The sequence below is a fragment of the Hyla sarda genome, chromosome 6 (genome assembly GCF_029499605.1).
Source record: "Hyla sarda isolate aHylSar1 chromosome 6, aHylSar1.hap1, whole genome shotgun sequence".
In the NCBI taxonomy this organism is placed as follows: domain Eukaryota; kingdom Metazoa; phylum Chordata; class Amphibia; order Anura; family Hylidae; genus Hyla; species Hyla sarda.
Genome location: NC_079194.1, coordinates 276,702,949 through 276,721,677, shown reverse-complemented (window position 1 = coordinate 276,721,677; position 18,729 = coordinate 276,702,949). Strand labels below are relative to the sequence as shown.

Here is an 18,729-nt window from a genome sequence, read left to right as displayed (position 1 = left end):
ATTTTTGACCCCTGTGCGACCTATGACAGACCTATATCAACAAATTTAGGGGACATCCCCCAAAGGGGTACCCTAAACTAGAAACCACCCAAAAAGCAATAAAATATAACCTTTATTAATGGGGGTTATCCAGGAAAAAACTTTTATTTATTTATAGGCTCCAGAAAGTTAAACAGATTTGTAAATTACTTCTATTAAAAAATCTTAATCCTTTCAGTACTTATGAGCTTCTGAAGTTAAGGTTGTTCTTTTCTGTCTAAGTGCTCTCTGATGACACGTGTCTGGGGAACCGCCCAGTTTAGAAGAGGTTTGCTATGGGGATTTGCTTCTAAACTGGGAGGTTCCCGAGACACGTGTCATCAGAGAGCACTTAGACAGAAAAGAACAACCTTAACTTCAGAAGCTCCTAAGTACAGAAAGGATTAAGATTTTTTAATAGAAGTAATTTACAAATCTGTTTAACTTTCTGGAGCCAGTTGATATATATAAAAAAAAGTTTTTTCCTGGATAACCCCTTTAAATACTTGAAATATAATGGTGAAATTATGGTAATTCACCTAAACGCCACTCGGTGTCAGAGATTTAAAAACACAGCTAGTCAGGCACTTGTTTCCAATTCCAAAGGATTATTTTATGTGTTTTAAAAGCCATATTTTATTGTAATAACCCATTTTATTTGCCATGATTCTAATTTTATTGTATTAACCATTGAATAACCATTTGTGTTTCTGTTGATTCGCAAGGGCCCTGTGATTCACATTTCACAAGTATATTAACTTTATACATCACATACTGAAATAAACATATGTTATCCTAATATTCACCACTCTGAGCCCCAATTTCTGTATTCTGTTTCCAATTGATGTTCATAATACTGCCAAAGTAACGGTGTGCCGCTATATCTTTTGGGCCACTCGAGTGGCTAATGGATAATTGAGCTAAAGCTGACCAAAAACGCTGCTGATTAAAATATCACATGAGCTTAAGTCCTGACGTTTTGCTGGAGACCCAGCTTCATCAGAGGACTGGCGGCACCAGTGTCCCACCCTCAGCCAGGTGACAGGAGCACAGTGCCTGCAACATTCAGGGCTGGTCCTACAATGGGTCTCGCTGGGTCCATTGGACCTAGGCGGCACCTTCACAGGGGTGGCAAATGCCCTGAGAACATTTTTGACCCCTGCATGACCCATGATAGACCCAGCATATGGTCGTGGGAGGCGCGGTGGGGGGGGGGGGGTTGATCGACGGTAGAGGTGGCCAGAGGGCTTACCTCTCTTCTTCTGCTGTCCATAGCTCTGTGGAACTTCATTGATCTGTGTGAGGAATCTACTGATTCCTCCTAAAAGCCCCCTAAGGGACCAATAAAGTGTTAAAAAAAGAAAAAAAAAGTGTAATAAAGGTTTAAAAAAAAAATCAAATAAACACAATTCACCCCCTCTTTTCCCATTTTACATATAAAAAAACATGTAAACATAATAAAAACAAACATATTCAGTATTGCCACATGCGTAATTGTCCAGACTATAAAAATATGGGTGTGTGAGTGCAGCATTTCACTCCTGGACCCAGGCAGCGCAATTTCTTTGGCCGGCCCAACATTTTTTCAAGTGTATGGGTATAGGCTGGATTTTGTATGGGACTGAGTGAAACACTTTGATTCAGTGATAAGTGCCCCTGTGAAAAGTTTTTCAGTATCAAGACCCCAAAAATATCAGGAGAACCAGCGTTTAAAAATTGTAGAACGCTTCACTTCCTAGCACCAAGTTATGTCTGTCCTGTAGCCCTAGACACTTTATTAAAGGGGTGCACCGGGGAAAATAAGAAAAATGCCCCAAAAACCACAATACCTGTTCTGTGTCCCCTGTAGTTATCCATGTCATTTTGCCAGCTCCTGTTGTCTCCTAAATATTATTTTTTCTTGACCAGCCAAGACTACAACTCCCAGCAGTCAGTGCAGCTCTGTGTAATGGCGGCCAGCCAATTGCTCTTACTATCTGTGTGCATGCTGTGTTGTTGTATACACACTGTTACATGTCTTTTCTTTCAAACTATCCTCCCCCCCCCCCCAGAAATAATTAATGCTATACTCTGAATGGCAGCAGTCAATGATAAGATCCACAGCAGGAAAAGAGCAACGTTATGTGCTGAGGAGACTTCTGGAAAAATCTGGAGACTGATGGAAAAATCCTCACACAGGGGGAGGGAGGGTAGGTGTGGCTGTGAAGCCAGAAATCACGTGGCGTTAATCTTCCAGGAGGGCGGGGGCTAGTCTCATTTAGGGGTTTGCAAAAAGACAGGCAGGATCTGAGAATGTCTTTCTCTCTCTCTCCCTGGAAACTACTCTGTAAAGCTAATGAATGATATTTAGACAAATAAATAGGTTGGTGAGAGGGAAAGGATGGGCTATGGGTTTAGTTCCCCGGAGTAGCCGGATGTAGATTGCTAAGAGCCAGGAAATGAAGCACGCTACTGCACACTGTTCCCTGCTTTTGGCATGTCTTGTTGACACGTCAAAGTATTTTTGGAAAGGACAGGGACATTTTAAGAGGTGTACTTAATACTTTTGTCCATATAGTGTTTCTTATATTGTTTGTAAAAGTATGCTGCTTATAGATTGTATACGGTTTTAGTCTTTGTAGATTAAATGTGGTATGTGACCTATGTATGAGGACGCCTGTATGACTGCACAGTGTTAACCAACAATCCTACCCCAGGGGATATCATTTACATTGTACGCACAGAAGCACCATGTCTTCTCATCTTTTACCGTGTATATATGGAAGTCAGTAAACAGCTGGAAGTCTGTCATGGACGTGAGGTGTCCCAGTATGCATGCAATGCTTGTTGAAGAGGGAGAGGTGCATTTGTGTCTATAAAACACCTCACAGGATTGTATATACACCTGATATTTCCTCTATGATTCTGATTTTGAGTCCATGTCTACAAAGCTGCAGTGTCTATATTTAATTCCAGCTGTGCTCTTCTAGACAAAGACAATACCCAACCCCCCCCTCCCTCCCCATGTCTGGCATTCAGCGATCACTGCCTGCTGGTTATTTATTCTTTAGAGTTGACAGTGGCATCTAAATGGCCTTAGTGGCGCAGTGGTTCACATCAACTGACCTAGGTCTCTGTCACTGCCCCGATTGATAGTCTGTGTGTGGCAGGCTCTACCAATAGATTGCAGATCTCTTAGATCTATGCAGTACATGTTTACTTAAAGGGGTTATCCAGGAAAATACTTTTATTTATATACATACCGTGATGGCCGTAAATGTTGGCACCCCTGAATTTTTTCTAGAAAATGAAGTATTTCTCACAGAAAAGGATTGCAGGAACACGTTTCCTATACACTTGTTTATTCTTTGTGTGTATTGGAACTAAACCTAAAAAGGAGGGAAAAAAGCAAATTGGACATAATGTCACACAAAACTCCAAAAATGGGCTGGACAAAATTATTGGCACCCTTAATATTTGGTTGCACACTCTTTGGAAAAAATAACTGAAATCTTTTGCTTGCTATAACAATCAATAAGCTTCTTACACCTCTCAGCCGGAATGTTGGACCTCTCTTCCTTTGCAAACTGCTCCAGGTCTCTCTTATTGGAAGGCGCCTTTTCCCAACAAGAATTTTAAGATCTCTCCACAGGTGTTCAATGGGATTTAGATCTGGAATCATTGCTGCCACTTCAGAACTCTCCAGCGATTTGTTGCCATCCATTTCTGGGTGCTTTTTGATGTATGTTTGGGGTCATTATCCTGGTGGAAGACCCAAGATCTCAGACGAAAACCCAGCTTTCTGACACTGGGCTGTACAGTGCGACCCAAAATCTGTTGGTAATGCTCAGATTTCATGATGCCTTGCACACATTGAAGGCACCTAATGCCAGCGGCAGCAAAACAACCCCAAAACGTCATTGAACCTCCACCATATTTCACTGTAGGTCCTGTGTTCTATTCTTTGTAGGCCTCATTCAGTTTTCGGTAAACAGTAAAATGATGTGCTTTACCAAAAAGCTCTATCTTGGTCTCATCTGTCCCCGAGATGTTTTCCCTGAAGGATTTTGGCTTACTCAAGTTCATTTTGGCAAAATGTAGTTTTGCTTTTTTATGTCTCTGTGTCAGCAGTGGGGTCCTCCTGGGTCTCCTGCCATAGCGTTTCATTTCATTTAAATGTTGACGGATAGTTTGTACTGACACTGATGCTCCCTAAGTCTGCAGGACAGCTTGAATATCTCTGGAACTTGTTTGGGGCTGCTTATCCACCATCCTGCGTTGACACCTTTCATCAATATTTCTCTTCCGTCCCTGCCCAGGGAGATTAGCTACAGTGCCATGGGTTGTAAACTTCTTGATAATGTTGCGCACTGTGAACAAAGCCAAATCTAGGTCTCTGGAGATGGACTTGTAACCTTGAGATTGTTGATATTTTTCCACAATTTTGGTTCTCAAGTTCTCAGACCGTTCTCTTTCTGTTATCCATGCTTAGTGTGGCACACACAGACACACAAGGCAAAGACCAAGGGGGAGATTTATCAAAACCTGTGCAAAGGAAAAGTTGCTTAGTTGCCCCTAGCAACCAATCAGATTGCTTCTTTCATTTTTCAGAGGCCTTGTTAAAAGTGAAAGAAGCGATCTGATTGGTTGCTATGGGCAACTGAGCAACTTTTCCTTTGCACAGGTTTTGATAAATCTCCCCCTCAGTGAAAGTCTCTCCTTTTTATCTGCTTTCAGGTGGGATTTTTATATTGCCCACACCTGTTACTTGCCCCAGGTCAGTTTAAAGGAGCATCACATGCTTGAAACAACCTTATTTTTCTACAATTTTGAAAGAATTCCAATAATTTTGTCGAGCCCATTTTTGGAGTTTGGTGACATTATGTCCAATTTGCTTTTTTTCCTCCCTTTTTTGGTTTAGTTCCAATACACACAAAGGGAATAAACATGTGTATAGCAAAACATGTGTCACTGCAATCCTTTTCTGTGAGAAATATTTCATTTTCTAGAAAATTTTCTGGGTGTCAACATTTACGACCATGACTGTATCAACTGGCTCCAGAAAGTTAAACAGATTTGTAAATTACTTCTATTAAAAAAATCTTTACCCTTCCAGTACTTATGAGCTGCTGAAGCTGAGTTCTTCTTTTCTGTCTAAATGCTCTCTGATGACACGTGTCTGGGGAACTGTCCAGAGTAGAAGCAAATCCCCATAGCAAACCTCTTCTACTCTGTGCAGTTCCCGAGACAAGCAGAGATGTCAGCAGAGAGCACTGTTGCCAGACAGAAAAGAACAACTCAACTTCAGCAGCTGATAATTATTGGAAGGAGTAAGATTTTTTATTAGAAGTAATTTACAAATCTGTTTAACTTTCTGGAGCCAGAAAAAAACAAAAGGTTTTCCTGGAATACCCCTTTCATTTATCTGTATTTATCTGAGGGAAACTAATAAAGTGTAGAAAAAAATGTTTTCACAAATACAAATTAACCCCTTCCATAATACAGGTTGAAATCACCCCTCCTTTTCCATTCTCCAAATGAAAAAAAAAAAAAACATAACTGGTGTGTGGAATTGTCAGACCTATTAAATATAACATTATTGATTCTACATGGCAAATGGCGTAAATGGGGAAAAAAAAAAAAAAAAACATACCAAATGCCAGAATTGCATGTTTTTGGTCACATCACATCCCAGAAAAAAATTTAATAAAAACTGATAAAAAGTCAGACCTATGCCAGATCATGGCACAAAAAATAAGCCCCATTACAGCTCTGGCCGTAAATTAAAAAAGTTTATAGGGGTCAGCACAGGGCAATTTTAAATAGGCACTGTGTAATTTGACTAAACTTTGCATAGACCAATAGTTTAAGCAAAAATAATACAATAAAACATCAGTGTATCCCCTACACAGTGCTCAAGCATTATAATAGGTCCTGTGCATGGTACCAAAGCCTTCTGCAAGGTAGTGGGACGGAACTACATGTAGTGCTAGGCACAGCACCTAAAATGTATGTGGAGAAACAATCCAAATGAAGAAGCACCATGCGTGGCTGTTGCCAAGGATTCCAGATCCTGTTGGGTGCTCAGCTCCAGGGTCCGACTCAGGCCCCAAGGAATTCACCACAAAACAAAGAGAGCGGCACTCCAAATACGTGTAACCCCGTGCGGGTGTATTTATTCACACATCTGTAGAAAAGCGCAACGTTTCGGCTCCTCAATAGAGCCTTTCTCAAGCATGAGGAGCCGAAACGTTGCGCTTTTCTACAGATGTGTGAATAAATACACCCGCACGGGGTTACACGTATTTGGAGTGCCGCTCTCTTTGTTTTGTGGTAAAATGTATGTGAGATATTAAGGGGTACTCCGCTGCTCGGAGCTTGGAACAAACTGTTCTGAACGCTGGAGCCGGTGCCATGAGCTTGTGACGTCATAGCCTGCTCGATGCAAGTCTTTGGAAGGGGGCGTGACGTCACGATACTCCGTCCCCGTGGTTGGGAGGCATAAATCTTGGAGCCTCCAGTCCCTCCTGCAGTGCTCACAGGTGGGTGCTGCATGCTAGATTGCGGGGGTCCCTGGCGGCGGGACCCCCTGATCATACATTTTATCCACTATCCTTTGGTTTCCATCTTGTGGTGACCCTCTGAACTTACTCTGGCAAAGTCTTCTCTTTATTGTTGACATAGATCCGCCCCCTCAGTGGTTGTCATCCGGTCAGTTGTTGTGCAGAGTTTTTTCCTTTTTTTAGGGATAACTTCCTCCTATCTTACAACACAGTTGTGTTCTGTGGTCTTCCAGGCCTTGAAGTGTCTCTGAGCTCATCCGCACATTCTTCCTTTTTAGCAATTTCTTTGGCCTCTCTTGATATTTCTGCTATTTATCTAGCGTGTTTCTCTTCACTGGCTGCTACAGCTCTCTGGACCCGTGAATGCTCCAGTAAAGTCATTTCCAGACTTTGTTTACTTCTATATTATTTCTTAAAGTGACTATTTAATTTCAGCTCTGACCCCTGAATGATACCATCTTGTTTCATGGACCTGACTGTGATATTTGCCTAGATTTTGGTGTGATGAACTCTCTCATATGTGGGCAGTACCGCTGTGCCCCCTCACCACACAATGTACATTACAAAGTCTCACAATATCTTGTGCATCACTCTGAAAATTGTAGAGGATTCTTAAAGGGGTACTACGCTGGAAAACATTTTATTTTATTTATTATATTCAACTGGTGCAAGAAAGTTAAACAGATTTGTAAATGGCTTCTATTTAAAAAGCTTAATCCTTCCGGTACTTATCAGCTGCTGTGTGCTCCACAGGAATTTCTTTTCTTTTGAATTTCCATTCTGTCTGACCACAGTGCTCTCTGCTGACACCTCTGTCCATTTTAGGAACTGTCCGGAGTAGGTGCAAATCCCCATAGCAAACCTATCCTGCTCTGGACAGTTCCTGACATTATTTAAAAGAAAATGTTTTCCAGCAGAGCACCCCTTTAAGGGTCTATTTACACAACAGAATTTCTGCTTGCGGAATTCCACCGCAAATGAAAGCCCTTAGACTTCTATGGGATTCCGCACTCCCATTCACACTTATGAATTTCCGCTTTCAGAATTCCGCAAGCGGAAATTCATAAGTGTGAATGGAAGTGCAGAACCCCATAGAAGTCTATAGGCTTTTATTTGAGGCAGAATTCTGCAAGAGGAAATTCTGCCATGTGAATAGACCCTAATTCCTCCTATATCTCGCTTTACAATAATAGTTTTTCTTTCCTAATGATTTAGAAAATCTGATTTACTGAATCAATATCTATTTTCCTTCCAGGCTGTTTTCCCTGACGCTACGGAAGCTTGTTATGCTGAAGGATCTGGATAAAGATTTACCATCAGTTGTCATTGCTGTGAAGCTGCAGGTAATATGACCAATTTATCTTTATGTTGTTCAGGTCACTACTGTATCTAAGCAGTTAGACAGACCAGAGGTTGTCTTTATTGCTATGTTGCTGCATAATGTAGCTGCAAGGTCTCACCTTTTTTTCCATATCAACTGGCTCCAGAAAGTTAAACAGATTTTTAAATGACTTCTATAAAAAAAAAAAATTTAATCTTACCAATACTTATCAGCTGCTGAAGTTAAGTTGTTTTTTTCCCTGTCTCATAACAGTGCTCTCTGCTGACACCACTGTCTGTTTCGGGAACTGTCCAGAGCAGGAGAGGTTTGCTATGGGGATTTGCTGCTACTCTGGACAGTTCCTGAGACAGACAGAGGTGGCAGCAGAGAGCACTGTGGTCAGACAGAAAAGAACAACTCAACTTCAGCATCTGATAAGTACTGGTAGGATTAAGAATTTTTAATAGAAGTAATTTAAAAATCTGTTTAACTTTCTGGAGCCAGTTGATATGAAAAAATGTTTTTCTCTATCGACTCCATTGGGGGACACAGACCATGGGTGTATGCTGCTGTCTCTAGGAGGTATGACACTATGGCAACAAAAAAAGTCGGCTCCTCCCAACACGATATACCCGCCTCCAGGCCCTGAGCTAATCAGTTTTAGCTTAGTGTCTGAAGGAGGTGGACATGGTCTGGATTTCTCCAGACCAGGTCTTATGTTTTATTATTTTTCCTAATTAGGGAATGTGTTAGTTTTTTTTATTCCACGTTTTCAGGTGGGGACTCAGGAACTGCGGCTCACTCTTTCCCCATTGCGATTGAGGGGGCACAGACATTGCGTATATGCTGTTCACCCCCTCTCGCCAACGGTCAGCGCCTGGGGTTGTACCTCAGGGGTCCGGGTCCCCTTATTTCCCTGCTCGCCTCGCTCGCACATGGTAGCTCGGCGTGATGCAGGTAACAGAAAGCTGACTGAAGACCTCGCAGAAGACTCCATTAGGTAAGTTCTTCTGATTGAGGTGAGTATATATTTTCTCCCTTTAGGTACTGACTTGCAACCTCTGGAGACCCTCATTTTTTGGCCCACCTTTCAGGATCTAAGGGGCTGGCCTGTGTTGGGACTCTATCTTTATTCAAAAAAGGGGCGAGCAATGGCATTTTGGGAAGGAAGGGGTTACTTTATTACTATGTGCATGTGTGTGTTTTTATACTATGCGGCTTTCAGCCGCGGCGCTTACTATGCGGCTAACAGCCGCGGCGCTAGTACTGTTCGGCGCACGAAGCGCTGACTTACTTTCAGTTTCGGCAGCACAGCTGCCAGCGGATATCGCCCGTTCACTTCCCCGCGAGCGCAGACGCGACTGACATGTGCGCCCGGGGCAAGGAGCGGGCGCCATTACTATTGTTCTTCACAGCGGCCGGGCGCTATAGCTCCGCCCACAGGGCCACCGGAGCTTACCGGAGGCGCGAACTGCCCTCCAATCAGCGCCATGCGCGTGTTTTTCAGGGGCAGAGGCCAATTAGACAGTGCCCCTGCTCCAGACACGCCCCTCTATGGCTATTAGCTGGCCTGTTTCTCCCTCTCTTTTACTCAGAGCGGAGTTCTCCTCACAGCAGCTGCCACAGGGGACACAGACTCGGGTGAGAGAGTTCTTTTTTTCATTATGTCCGTACCCAGAACTGTTCCTCCCTCTAAACAGACAATTGGAGCATTAGCTTCCTATTTTGTATGTAAGAACTGTAATTCCAAAATGCCTGGTTCTGCTGAACCCTCTTGCTCTGCCTGCACCTCTGTTGCCCCAGACCCCATGGTACCCCCGGATGCTCTTTCAGTTCCGGTGGATTCGGCCGCCCCTCCAGCCTGGGTTTCTTCCCTTTCCCAGTATATGGCTGACTTGACTCAAGTCTCCCGTTCGGTGGCTGAGGCCTCCCGTGACGTGGTGTTTGCCTTGAAGAAGTCTGCCCTGCGCCGGCCCTCTAAAGGGCCCCGCTCCCCTTCTCCACATACTTCGCGCCCTCACAAGCATACTAGGGGTGCATCTTCTGACTCTTCCATTGAGTCTTCAGGTAGACGTGGGCGCTCCCCTCGTGGGTCCCGTCCCCCCGGGGTCATCTGGTCACAAACTTCGCTCCTCCAGAGGACGCTCCTGGAGTCGCCACTCTGCCTCGCCAGAGCCGCGTACCCGGTCAGGGTCGCCCCCCTCCAGGGCTGCCTCCACTCGTTCACATTCTCCTGGTGAACTGGCGGATGAGGCTTTCGAATCGGCATCTGACTCGGAGGACCGCTCGGATACAGTTGAAACAGTGAACTCATTGGTTGCGGCCATAAGAGACACCTTTCATTTAGAGGACCCAGGATCTTCGGACGTTACTCCTGAAGTATCCTTTCATCGTGCTAAACCGGCACCTCAAAGGTTCAGCTCTCACGACGAATTTGACACTCTTATGGAAACATCCAGACAAGAGGTTCCCGGGAATGAAGAAGGTTCAGGTGCGTTACCCATTCGACAAGGACCTTGTCTCTAAGGTGGTTTCCCCTCCCTCGGTGGATCCACCAGTTTCCCGCCTCTCTGCGGCTACTACACTGCCACTGGCGGATTCTGCTGCTTTCAAGGACTCGACGGGCAAGAAGGTGGAGTCCTTAGCGAAGTTTGCCTCTGAAGCAGCAGGCTCTTCTCTACTTCTCACCTTTGCCTCGGCTTGGGTGTCCAAAGCCCTATCGGTGTGGTGCTCAAAACTCCATCAGGGTATCCAGGCGGGATCCCCCCCCCCCAGAGGATCTGTTTGCTTTGGTTCTCCAGTGCTCTAAAGCTGGGGAATTTCTGTGCACAGCTTCCATGCAGTCAGCCCGTTGTGCTGCCTTTGCTGTGGGTCACCTGGCGGCCCTCCGCCGTTCCATGTGGCTTAAGGCTTGGGATGCAGATGCCGCTTCCAAAAGGTCTCTCACCGAGCTTCCTTTTACTGGTGCCCTTCTTTTTGGCAAGCGTCTTGAGGAGATTATCTCTGAGGCGACAGGGGGTAAGAGTTCCTTGTTGCCTCAAAATAAGGCTTGCTCTACTTCCTCTTCCTTTCTGACTTTTGGCCCCAATAAGGGGTCGAGGCAGGCGCCTTCGCGGGACAAGAAGGCTCCCTCGGTTCCGGACGTGCTGCCTTGGAAGTTGGACACCAACCGTTCCGGCCGTTTTGCGGCCAAATCGGGCAACCGCAAACCCACTTCCGCATGAAGTGATGCCCCCACCCGCAGATTTTTCTCACGTGGGAGGTCATCTCTCATTTTTTGGAGACATCTGAACCACACACATTCAGAACTCTTGGGTCAGGGACGTGGTGTTCAACGGATACCGAATCGAGTTTGCCTCCCTCCCGAGGGATCGTTTTTTTTCAGTCCTGGGCTCCGCTGTCTCCTTCTCTGGCGAAGCAGTTTCAAGAGGCTCTTCGGTCCCTGCTTCTCCAGGGAGTTATTGTTCCCGTTCCTCCAAGGGAACGTTTTCAGGGTTTCTATTCCAATCTTTTTGTGGTCCCCAAGAAGGGCGGTTCGGTGCGGCCAATCCTGGACCTCAAGCGTCTCAACCGTCACCTTCTCATCCGCCACTTCTGAATGGAATCCCTCCGTTCGGTAGTGGCATCCATGGAACAAGGGGAATTTCTTTCTTCGGTGGACATCAAAGATGCCTACTTCTGCGGTTCCGGAGGGGCGTTTTCAATTCGTAGCCCTGCCCTTTGGTCTGGCCACTGCTCCTCGGGTCTTTACCAAGATCCTTTTGCCAGTGATAGCCCTGTTGTGGTCGAGAGGAGTCTCGGTGATCCCTTACCTAGACGACCTTCTCATCAAGGCTCCCACCAGAGTCCAGACCCTGGAGAATGTGGATCTCACCCTCCAGACCCTGGATCGCTTCGGGTGGATGGTCAACAGGGACAAGTCTGTCCTTTCTCCCACCCAGTCTCTGATCTTCCTGAGACTTCAATTCAACACGGCCTCTGCCCGGATTTGCCTTCCGCCGGACAAACGTCTGACTCTCCTGTCAGGAGTCTGCTTCCTACGGTCCCAGTTTCCATCCGTGTCTACATGGAAGTCTTGGGTGGGATGGTAGCGGCCATGGAGGCCGTACCCTTTGCCCAGTTTCATTACCGTCCCCTTGAACTGGCGATTCTCTCTCTCTCGATGGGACAGATCTCCTCTGTCTCTCGATCGCAAGATTGCTCTCCCTCGTCAGATCCGTCACTCTCTGCTCTGGTGGCTCCGCTGCCCCTTTCTTCTTCAGGGGCGATCATTTCTCCCCCTCCACTGGCAGGTGGTTACACGGGTGCCAGTCTGTCGGGCTGGGGCAGTGTGTTCAGGGACTGGCGGGTTCAAGGCCTCTGGTCTCCCCGGGAAGCCCTTCTTCCGATAAACATCTTGGAACTTGGAGGGCGATTCTTCTTTGCCTTCTTCATCAGTTTGATTCCTTTTTCGTCCTTACGGAAGGTCGTCGCAAGGGACAACTTGCTTCCAAGGCCACCATTTCTCTGTGGATCCGGTCTGCCATTTCGGAAGCCTATCGCTGTAGGGGGAAGGTTTCTCCCTTCAGGGTTGTGGCTCATTCTACCCGTTCTATTGAGGCATCCTGGGCTCTCCAGAACAAGGCCTCACAGATTTGCAAGGCGGCTACTTGGTCGTCTTTGCACACTTTCTCGAGGTTCTACCGGGTTCATACCTGCGCATCGGCTGATGCTAGTCTGGGCACGTAAAGTGCTGCAGGTGGCAGTGGAACAGCCGTCTGCCTAACTGATTATCTGCCCACCCAAGGGATGGCTTTGGTACATCCCACGGTCTGTGTCCCCCAATGGAGCCGATAGAGAAAAGGAGATTTTTTTAACACTTACCGTAAAATCTCTTTCTCGAAGGATCCATTGGGGGACACAGCTCCCGCCCTTTTGGGTTTCTCTTTGGTTTTCTGTCCGAGGGTGTGTTCAGTTATATTTTTTCTTCTGGTTCTTGGACAGTTTGTGTTTTTTCCTTGACCTTTCGGTCCTCTCCTATTGCTCTGGTACTAAAACTGATTTAGCTCAGGGCCTGGAGGCGGGTATATCCTGCTGGGAGGAGCCAACTTTTTTTGTTGCCATAGTGTCATACCTCCTAGAGACAGCAGCATACACCCACGGTCTGTGTTCCCCAATGGATCCTTCGAGAAAGAGATTTTACGGTAAGTGTTAAAAAAAAATCTCCTTTTTAATGGAATACACCTTTAAGTTATTCCATATTCACAGGGTAGGACAAATCTAGCTGATCAAAGGGGACTTACTGAGGACAATAACAGATGTCAATTGTGCCCAGAGTTAATGGAGCACATGTGTGTGCTTGGCAACGCTCCATTAGGTCTCCATGGAGCACTGAACTCTGCTTTGTTCAGAAAGCCCATAGACAGTGAATTGAGGGTGGCCGAGCATATGCACCGCCTTTCATTCAGGGTACAAAACATATTGCTCTATTATTTAATAATAAAAAAATATATATATATATATAAAAAAACATACACCTAATTGATATTGCTTAGATAACATGATTACTTTATTTCACCTTTACGATGAACACAGGTTTTCTTTTCATCCCCCCCCCTAAAGAATGCAACAAAAGTATAGCAACACAAAAAGAAATAATACTTTTGTTGTGCATAAATAGTAAAACAAAAATATATTCATTGGTTTTGCAGTAATTGTCATGATCCATATAATTTATATTAAATGGTGAACACGGTAACAGCACCTCTTAAAAATTCCAAATAGGTTTGTTTTAAAGGGGTATTCCGGTTTTGTACAGTGGGGATCAAAAGTTTGGGCACCCCAGGTAAAAATTTGTATTAATGTGCATAAAGAAGCCAAGGAAAGATGGAAAAATCTCCAAAAGGCATCAAATTACAGATTAGACATTCTTATAATATGTCAACAAAAGTTAGATTTTATTTCCATCATTTACACTTTCAAAATAACAGAAAACAAAAAATGGCGTCTGCAAAAGTTCGGGCACCCTGCAGAATTTATAGCATGCACTGCCCCCTTTTCAAAGCTGAGACCTGCCAGTGTCATGGATTGTTCTCAATCATCATCTGGGAAGACAAGGTTATGTCACTCAAAGGTTTTAAATGCCCAGACTCATCTGACCTTGCCCCAACAATCAGCTCCATGGGTTCTTCTAAGCAGTTGTCTAGAAATCTGAAACTGAAAATAGTTGACGCTCACAAAGCTGGAGAAGGCTATAAGAAGATAGCAAAACGTTTTCAGATGTCAATATCATCTGTTCGGAATGTAGTTAAGAAATGGCAGTCATCAGGAACTGTGGACGTTAAAGCAAGATCTGGAAGACCAAGAAAAATATCAGACAGAACATGCCTTTTGGAGATTTTTCCATCTTTCCTTGGCTTCTTTATGCACATTAATACAAATTTTTACCTGGGGTGCCCAAACTTTTGATCCCCACTATACATCTTATCCCCTATCCAAAGGATAGGGGATAAGATGTACAATTGCAGGGGTCCCGCTGCTGGGGACGTCCGCATTCTCTGTGCATCCCCCAGCATTCTGTGCCGGGCGCTGCCTCCGGGACAGGGACGAGGACGTGAAGTCACGCCACACCCCTCCATTCATGTGTGTGTGACGTGACATCACCAGGGGGCGTGGCCGTGACTCCTGTCTCGGAGGCAGAGCCCGGCACAGAATGCCTGGGGCTGCACTGAGGTCGCGGGGGTCCCCAGCGGCGGGACCCCTGCGATCATACATCTTATCCCCTCTTCTAAGGGAATACCCCTTTTAATACAGAAAGGCTGGCTTTGATGTATTATCTTCTTATTATACAAAGTTGTGTTGGAAACAAGCTTGGTCTTTCAATAAATTGATAAAAAAAAATTTCAGGGATCAAAGCGGATTTTGCGCTCCAATGAAATCTTACTCCCATCTACTGGCGTATCAGAGACAGAACTACAGCTGACGTTCTTGCTGCAGGTGAGTTTGGAACGTTTTAACTTCCCATTAAGTGACTAGAATTTGTTTTTGTATTATTCAAAATTTCATTTTGTTTATCTTTTCTCTTCCCTATTCTTTCTTAGTTTTTAAGCAGTTTATCTCACAGTGACATCCTATTTGTAAAATGAAGCTGACACAGCTATAAAATAATGGCCACTAGTCTATATTCACTCAGCCCTGGTTATCGCCTTATAATTAATAGACTTTAGAGATGAGCGAACTTACAGTAAATTCGATTCGTCACAAACTTCTCGGCTCGGCAGTTGATGACTTTTCCTGCATAAATTAGTTCAGCTTTCAGGTGCTCCCGTGGGCTGGAAAAGGTGGATACAGTCCTAGGAGACTCTTTCCTAGGACTGTATCCACCTTTTCCAGCCCACCGGAGCACCTGAAGGCTGAACTCATTTATACAGGATAAGTCATCAACTGCCGAGAAGTTCGTGACGAATCTAATTTACTGTAAGTTCGCTCATCTCTAATAGACTTATTGGGGGAGATTTATCCAAACCTGTCCAGAGGAAAAGTTGCTGAGTTGCCCATAGCAACCAATCAGATCGCTTCTTTCATTTTTAACAAGGCCTCTGCAAAGTGAAAGAAGCAATCTGATTGGTTGCTATGGGCAACTGGGCAACTTTTCCTCTGCACAGGTTTGGATAAATTTCCCTCATTATGTTTGCCAAAGTGGTACCTACTGTTATAGAGCAGTTGTTTGTTCTGGCACATAGAGGAGGTCCCCTATAACTTTTATGTGTCCTCATAGGACATGTGGACAGCTGACCAGTCCTCTTTAATGGAATGAGTAAATGAAATGTAATGTTATTATGTTAGTATAAAGAACTGTGTGCTGTTTTTTTCTCTTTTCAGTATCCACACTTTTTAAAGAGAAATGCAAATCGCTTACAAATCATGTTGCAGCGACGAAAGAGATACAAAAATCGGACTATCCTGGGGTATAAAAGCCTGGCTGTAGGAGTTATCAATATGGCAGAGGTGAGGCAGATCCATATAGATGTGTAAGTAGAGATCGGCATTAAAGTTTTTTTTTCCATTAAAATCTTAAAGGGGTATTCCATGGAAAAACATTTATTTTTTATTTTTTATATCAATTGGCTCCAGAAAGTTAAACAGATTTGTAAATTACTTCTATTAAAAAATCTTAATCCTTCCAACAATTATCAGCTGCTGAAGTTGAGTTGTTGTTTTCTGTCTGGCATCAGTGCTCTCTGCTGACATCTCTGCTTGTCTCGGGAACTGCACAGAGTAGAAGAAGTTTGCTATGGGGATTTGCTTCTACTCTGGACAGTTCCCGAGACAGGTGTCATCAGAGAGCACTTAGACGGAAAAGAACAACTCCACTTCAGCAGCTCATAAGTACTGAACGGATTAAGATTTTTAATAGAAGTAATTTAGAAATCTGTTTAACTTTCTGCAGTCAGTTGATATATATAAACAAGTTTTTTCCTGGATAACCCCCTTTAAGTATGTTATTACTGGGGGGTCTAACTGCAGGGACCTGCAGTGGTCACGAGTGGCTCTTATGAATAGCTTGACAATGCAATTTGTGACCACCACTCCATTTACAGCTTTGGAACTAATGGAGAGTGTGTTAAGCAATGATTTTACTGGGAAAAACCTTTCAACTTATTTTTAAAGTATAATATAAATTCTAAGGCCACATTCACTATGGAGAATTCTTGATAATATTCTACACAGATTCTGCCTTGCAGCACACTCTTATTGATTTAAATGGGAATTCTGCTGCTCGGTTCCCATGTCAGAATTTTGCGGAAATAAGGGCCAGTTCTGGATGATTTTGAACGCCATGGATCCACTGAGAAGGATGTCCAGTGGAAAATGTTGCATACTAACATTGTTTTCCCAGAAGTTTAGATATAGCCCTTTGAGGCTTTCTTATAAATAAGTAAAATGGGGGAGGGGTATTGAAAAATCTTGTTTCTCATTGTAATTTAAAGAGTACTGATAGGAATGATCAGTTTTTTTTTAAACCTACATAAAGACCCCTGTCTGAAAAAAAAAAAAAATAATAATCTTACCATTTTAAAATTTACAGTAGTAGCAGATTGCATTTTGTGTAATCGAGACATTTACAGAATATATTTTCAGTTATATTCTCCAATTTTCTTTTCTTTTAGGTTTTGCAGTTTCCCAGTGAAAGTGGCCTTGTCTTATCTCTTCATAGCCATACCAAGGATGTTTCTTTGCCTGTTGCTGAAATAAATATCCATTCACTCTCCAGTCAGCCAATTGATCATGAGGGTCCGAAAGCCAAATTATCCGGTATGGCTAAATCTTCAATATCTGTTTTTTTTTTTTTTTTCTTCATTTGCTTTCAATTGCTCATTGCTCTGGGGTGTGGACATTTTAAATAAAACTACTTGTCCGAGGGACTAAAACGAAACACAATCTACTTGTCCCTCATGATGATCCACTTGTCCTGGTACAGAAAATCATTTTAACCAAAATACCGTATTTTTCGTCCTATAGGACGCACCGGCGTATAAGACGCACCCAATTTATAGGTGCAAAATATAAAAAAAAATAAAGATTTTTAACCCAATAATGGTCTTCAACCTGCGGACCTCCAGATGTTGCAAAACTACAACTCCCAGCATGCCCGGACAGCCAACGGCTGTCCGGGCATGCTGGGAGTAGTAGTTTTGCAACATCAGGAGGTCCGCAGATTGAAGACCACTGCATAGGAGGTAATACTCACGTGTCCTCGCCGCTCCGGACCCGTCACCGCTGCCCTGGATGTCGCTCCATCGCTGTCGCCGTGTCCCCGTCGCTCCGGAACGTCTCTGCTGCCGGCCGGGTATCCTCGCTCTCCGTCGCCGCCATCACGTCGTTACGCACGCCGACGCACGTACGCGACGACGTGATGACGAGGAAGGAGAGCGCCGGCCATACAGGGGATCCCTGAACGGAGAAGACACCGAGGAGGCAGGTAAGGTCCCTCCCAGTGTCCTGTAAGCACTAACCCGGCTATTCAGTCGGGCTGTTTGGGACAGCCCGACTGAACAGCTAGGTTAGTGTCACTTTCCCTTCAGACGCGGCGGTCAGTGATGTCCTGTATTAGCCGCGGGTCCCGGCCGTTGATGGCCGCAGGGACCGCCGCGATAGTGGTGTATTCGCCGTATAAGACGCACCGACTTTTTCCCCCCAGTTTTGGGGAAGAAAAAGTGCGTCTTATACGGCGAAAAATACGGTAGTACGTAAATATGGTCTTTATTAGTGTATTCATTTATTTTTTCATTTATTCATTTATTTTTTCATTCATTTATTCATTTAGTTTTTGCACTTTCGTTTTCTCATCTTCGCCCTATAATAGCCAATAGCCAAAGATTTGTAAATTACTTCTATAAAAAAATCTTAATCCTTCCAATAATTATCAGCTGCTGAAGTTGAGTTGTTCTTTTCTGTCTGGCAACAGTGCTTTCTGCTGACATCTCTGCTTGTCTCGGGAACTGCACAGAGTAGAAATTGTTTGCTATGGGGATTTTCTTCTACTCTGGACAGTTCCTGAGACACGTGTCACCAGAGAGCACTTAGACAGAGAAGAACAACTCAACTTCAGCAGCTCATAAGTACTGAAAGGATTAAGATTTTTTAATAGTAGAAATTTACAAATCTGTTGAACTTTCTGGAGCCAGTTGATATATAAATTTTTTTTTTTCCCTGGATAACCCCTTTAAAGTGGCGAATTGGATGACTGATTCAATGGGAAGTGGATGACATAGATTTAATTGGAAAATTTCCCATCAAAGACAAGATGAATTTATGGGCATTTTTGAAAACCGATCTATGGGTTTATACATGTATAATACATAAAAT

At 44.2% G+C, this 18,729-nt stretch overlaps 1 protein-coding gene across 1 annotated transcript in view; it reads left to right on the top strand.

Annotated features, from left to right (window-relative positions):
• The window catches only part of PACS1 (phosphofurin acidic cluster sorting protein 1), an 85,193-nt gene that overhangs the window by 5,955 nt on the left and 60,509 nt on the right, over window positions 1–18,729 (top strand). The window contains exons 2-5 of the mRNA XM_056527383.1: window positions 7,816–7,903; window positions 14,767–14,856; window positions 15,742–15,867; window positions 17,031–17,175. Of these exons, the coding sequence (XP_056383358.1) occupies window positions 7,816–7,903; window positions 14,767–14,856; window positions 15,742–15,867; window positions 17,031–17,175 (449 nt within the window). The remainder of the gene's footprint in view (window positions 1–7,815; window positions 7,904–14,766; window positions 14,857–15,741; window positions 15,868–17,030; window positions 17,176–18,729) is intronic.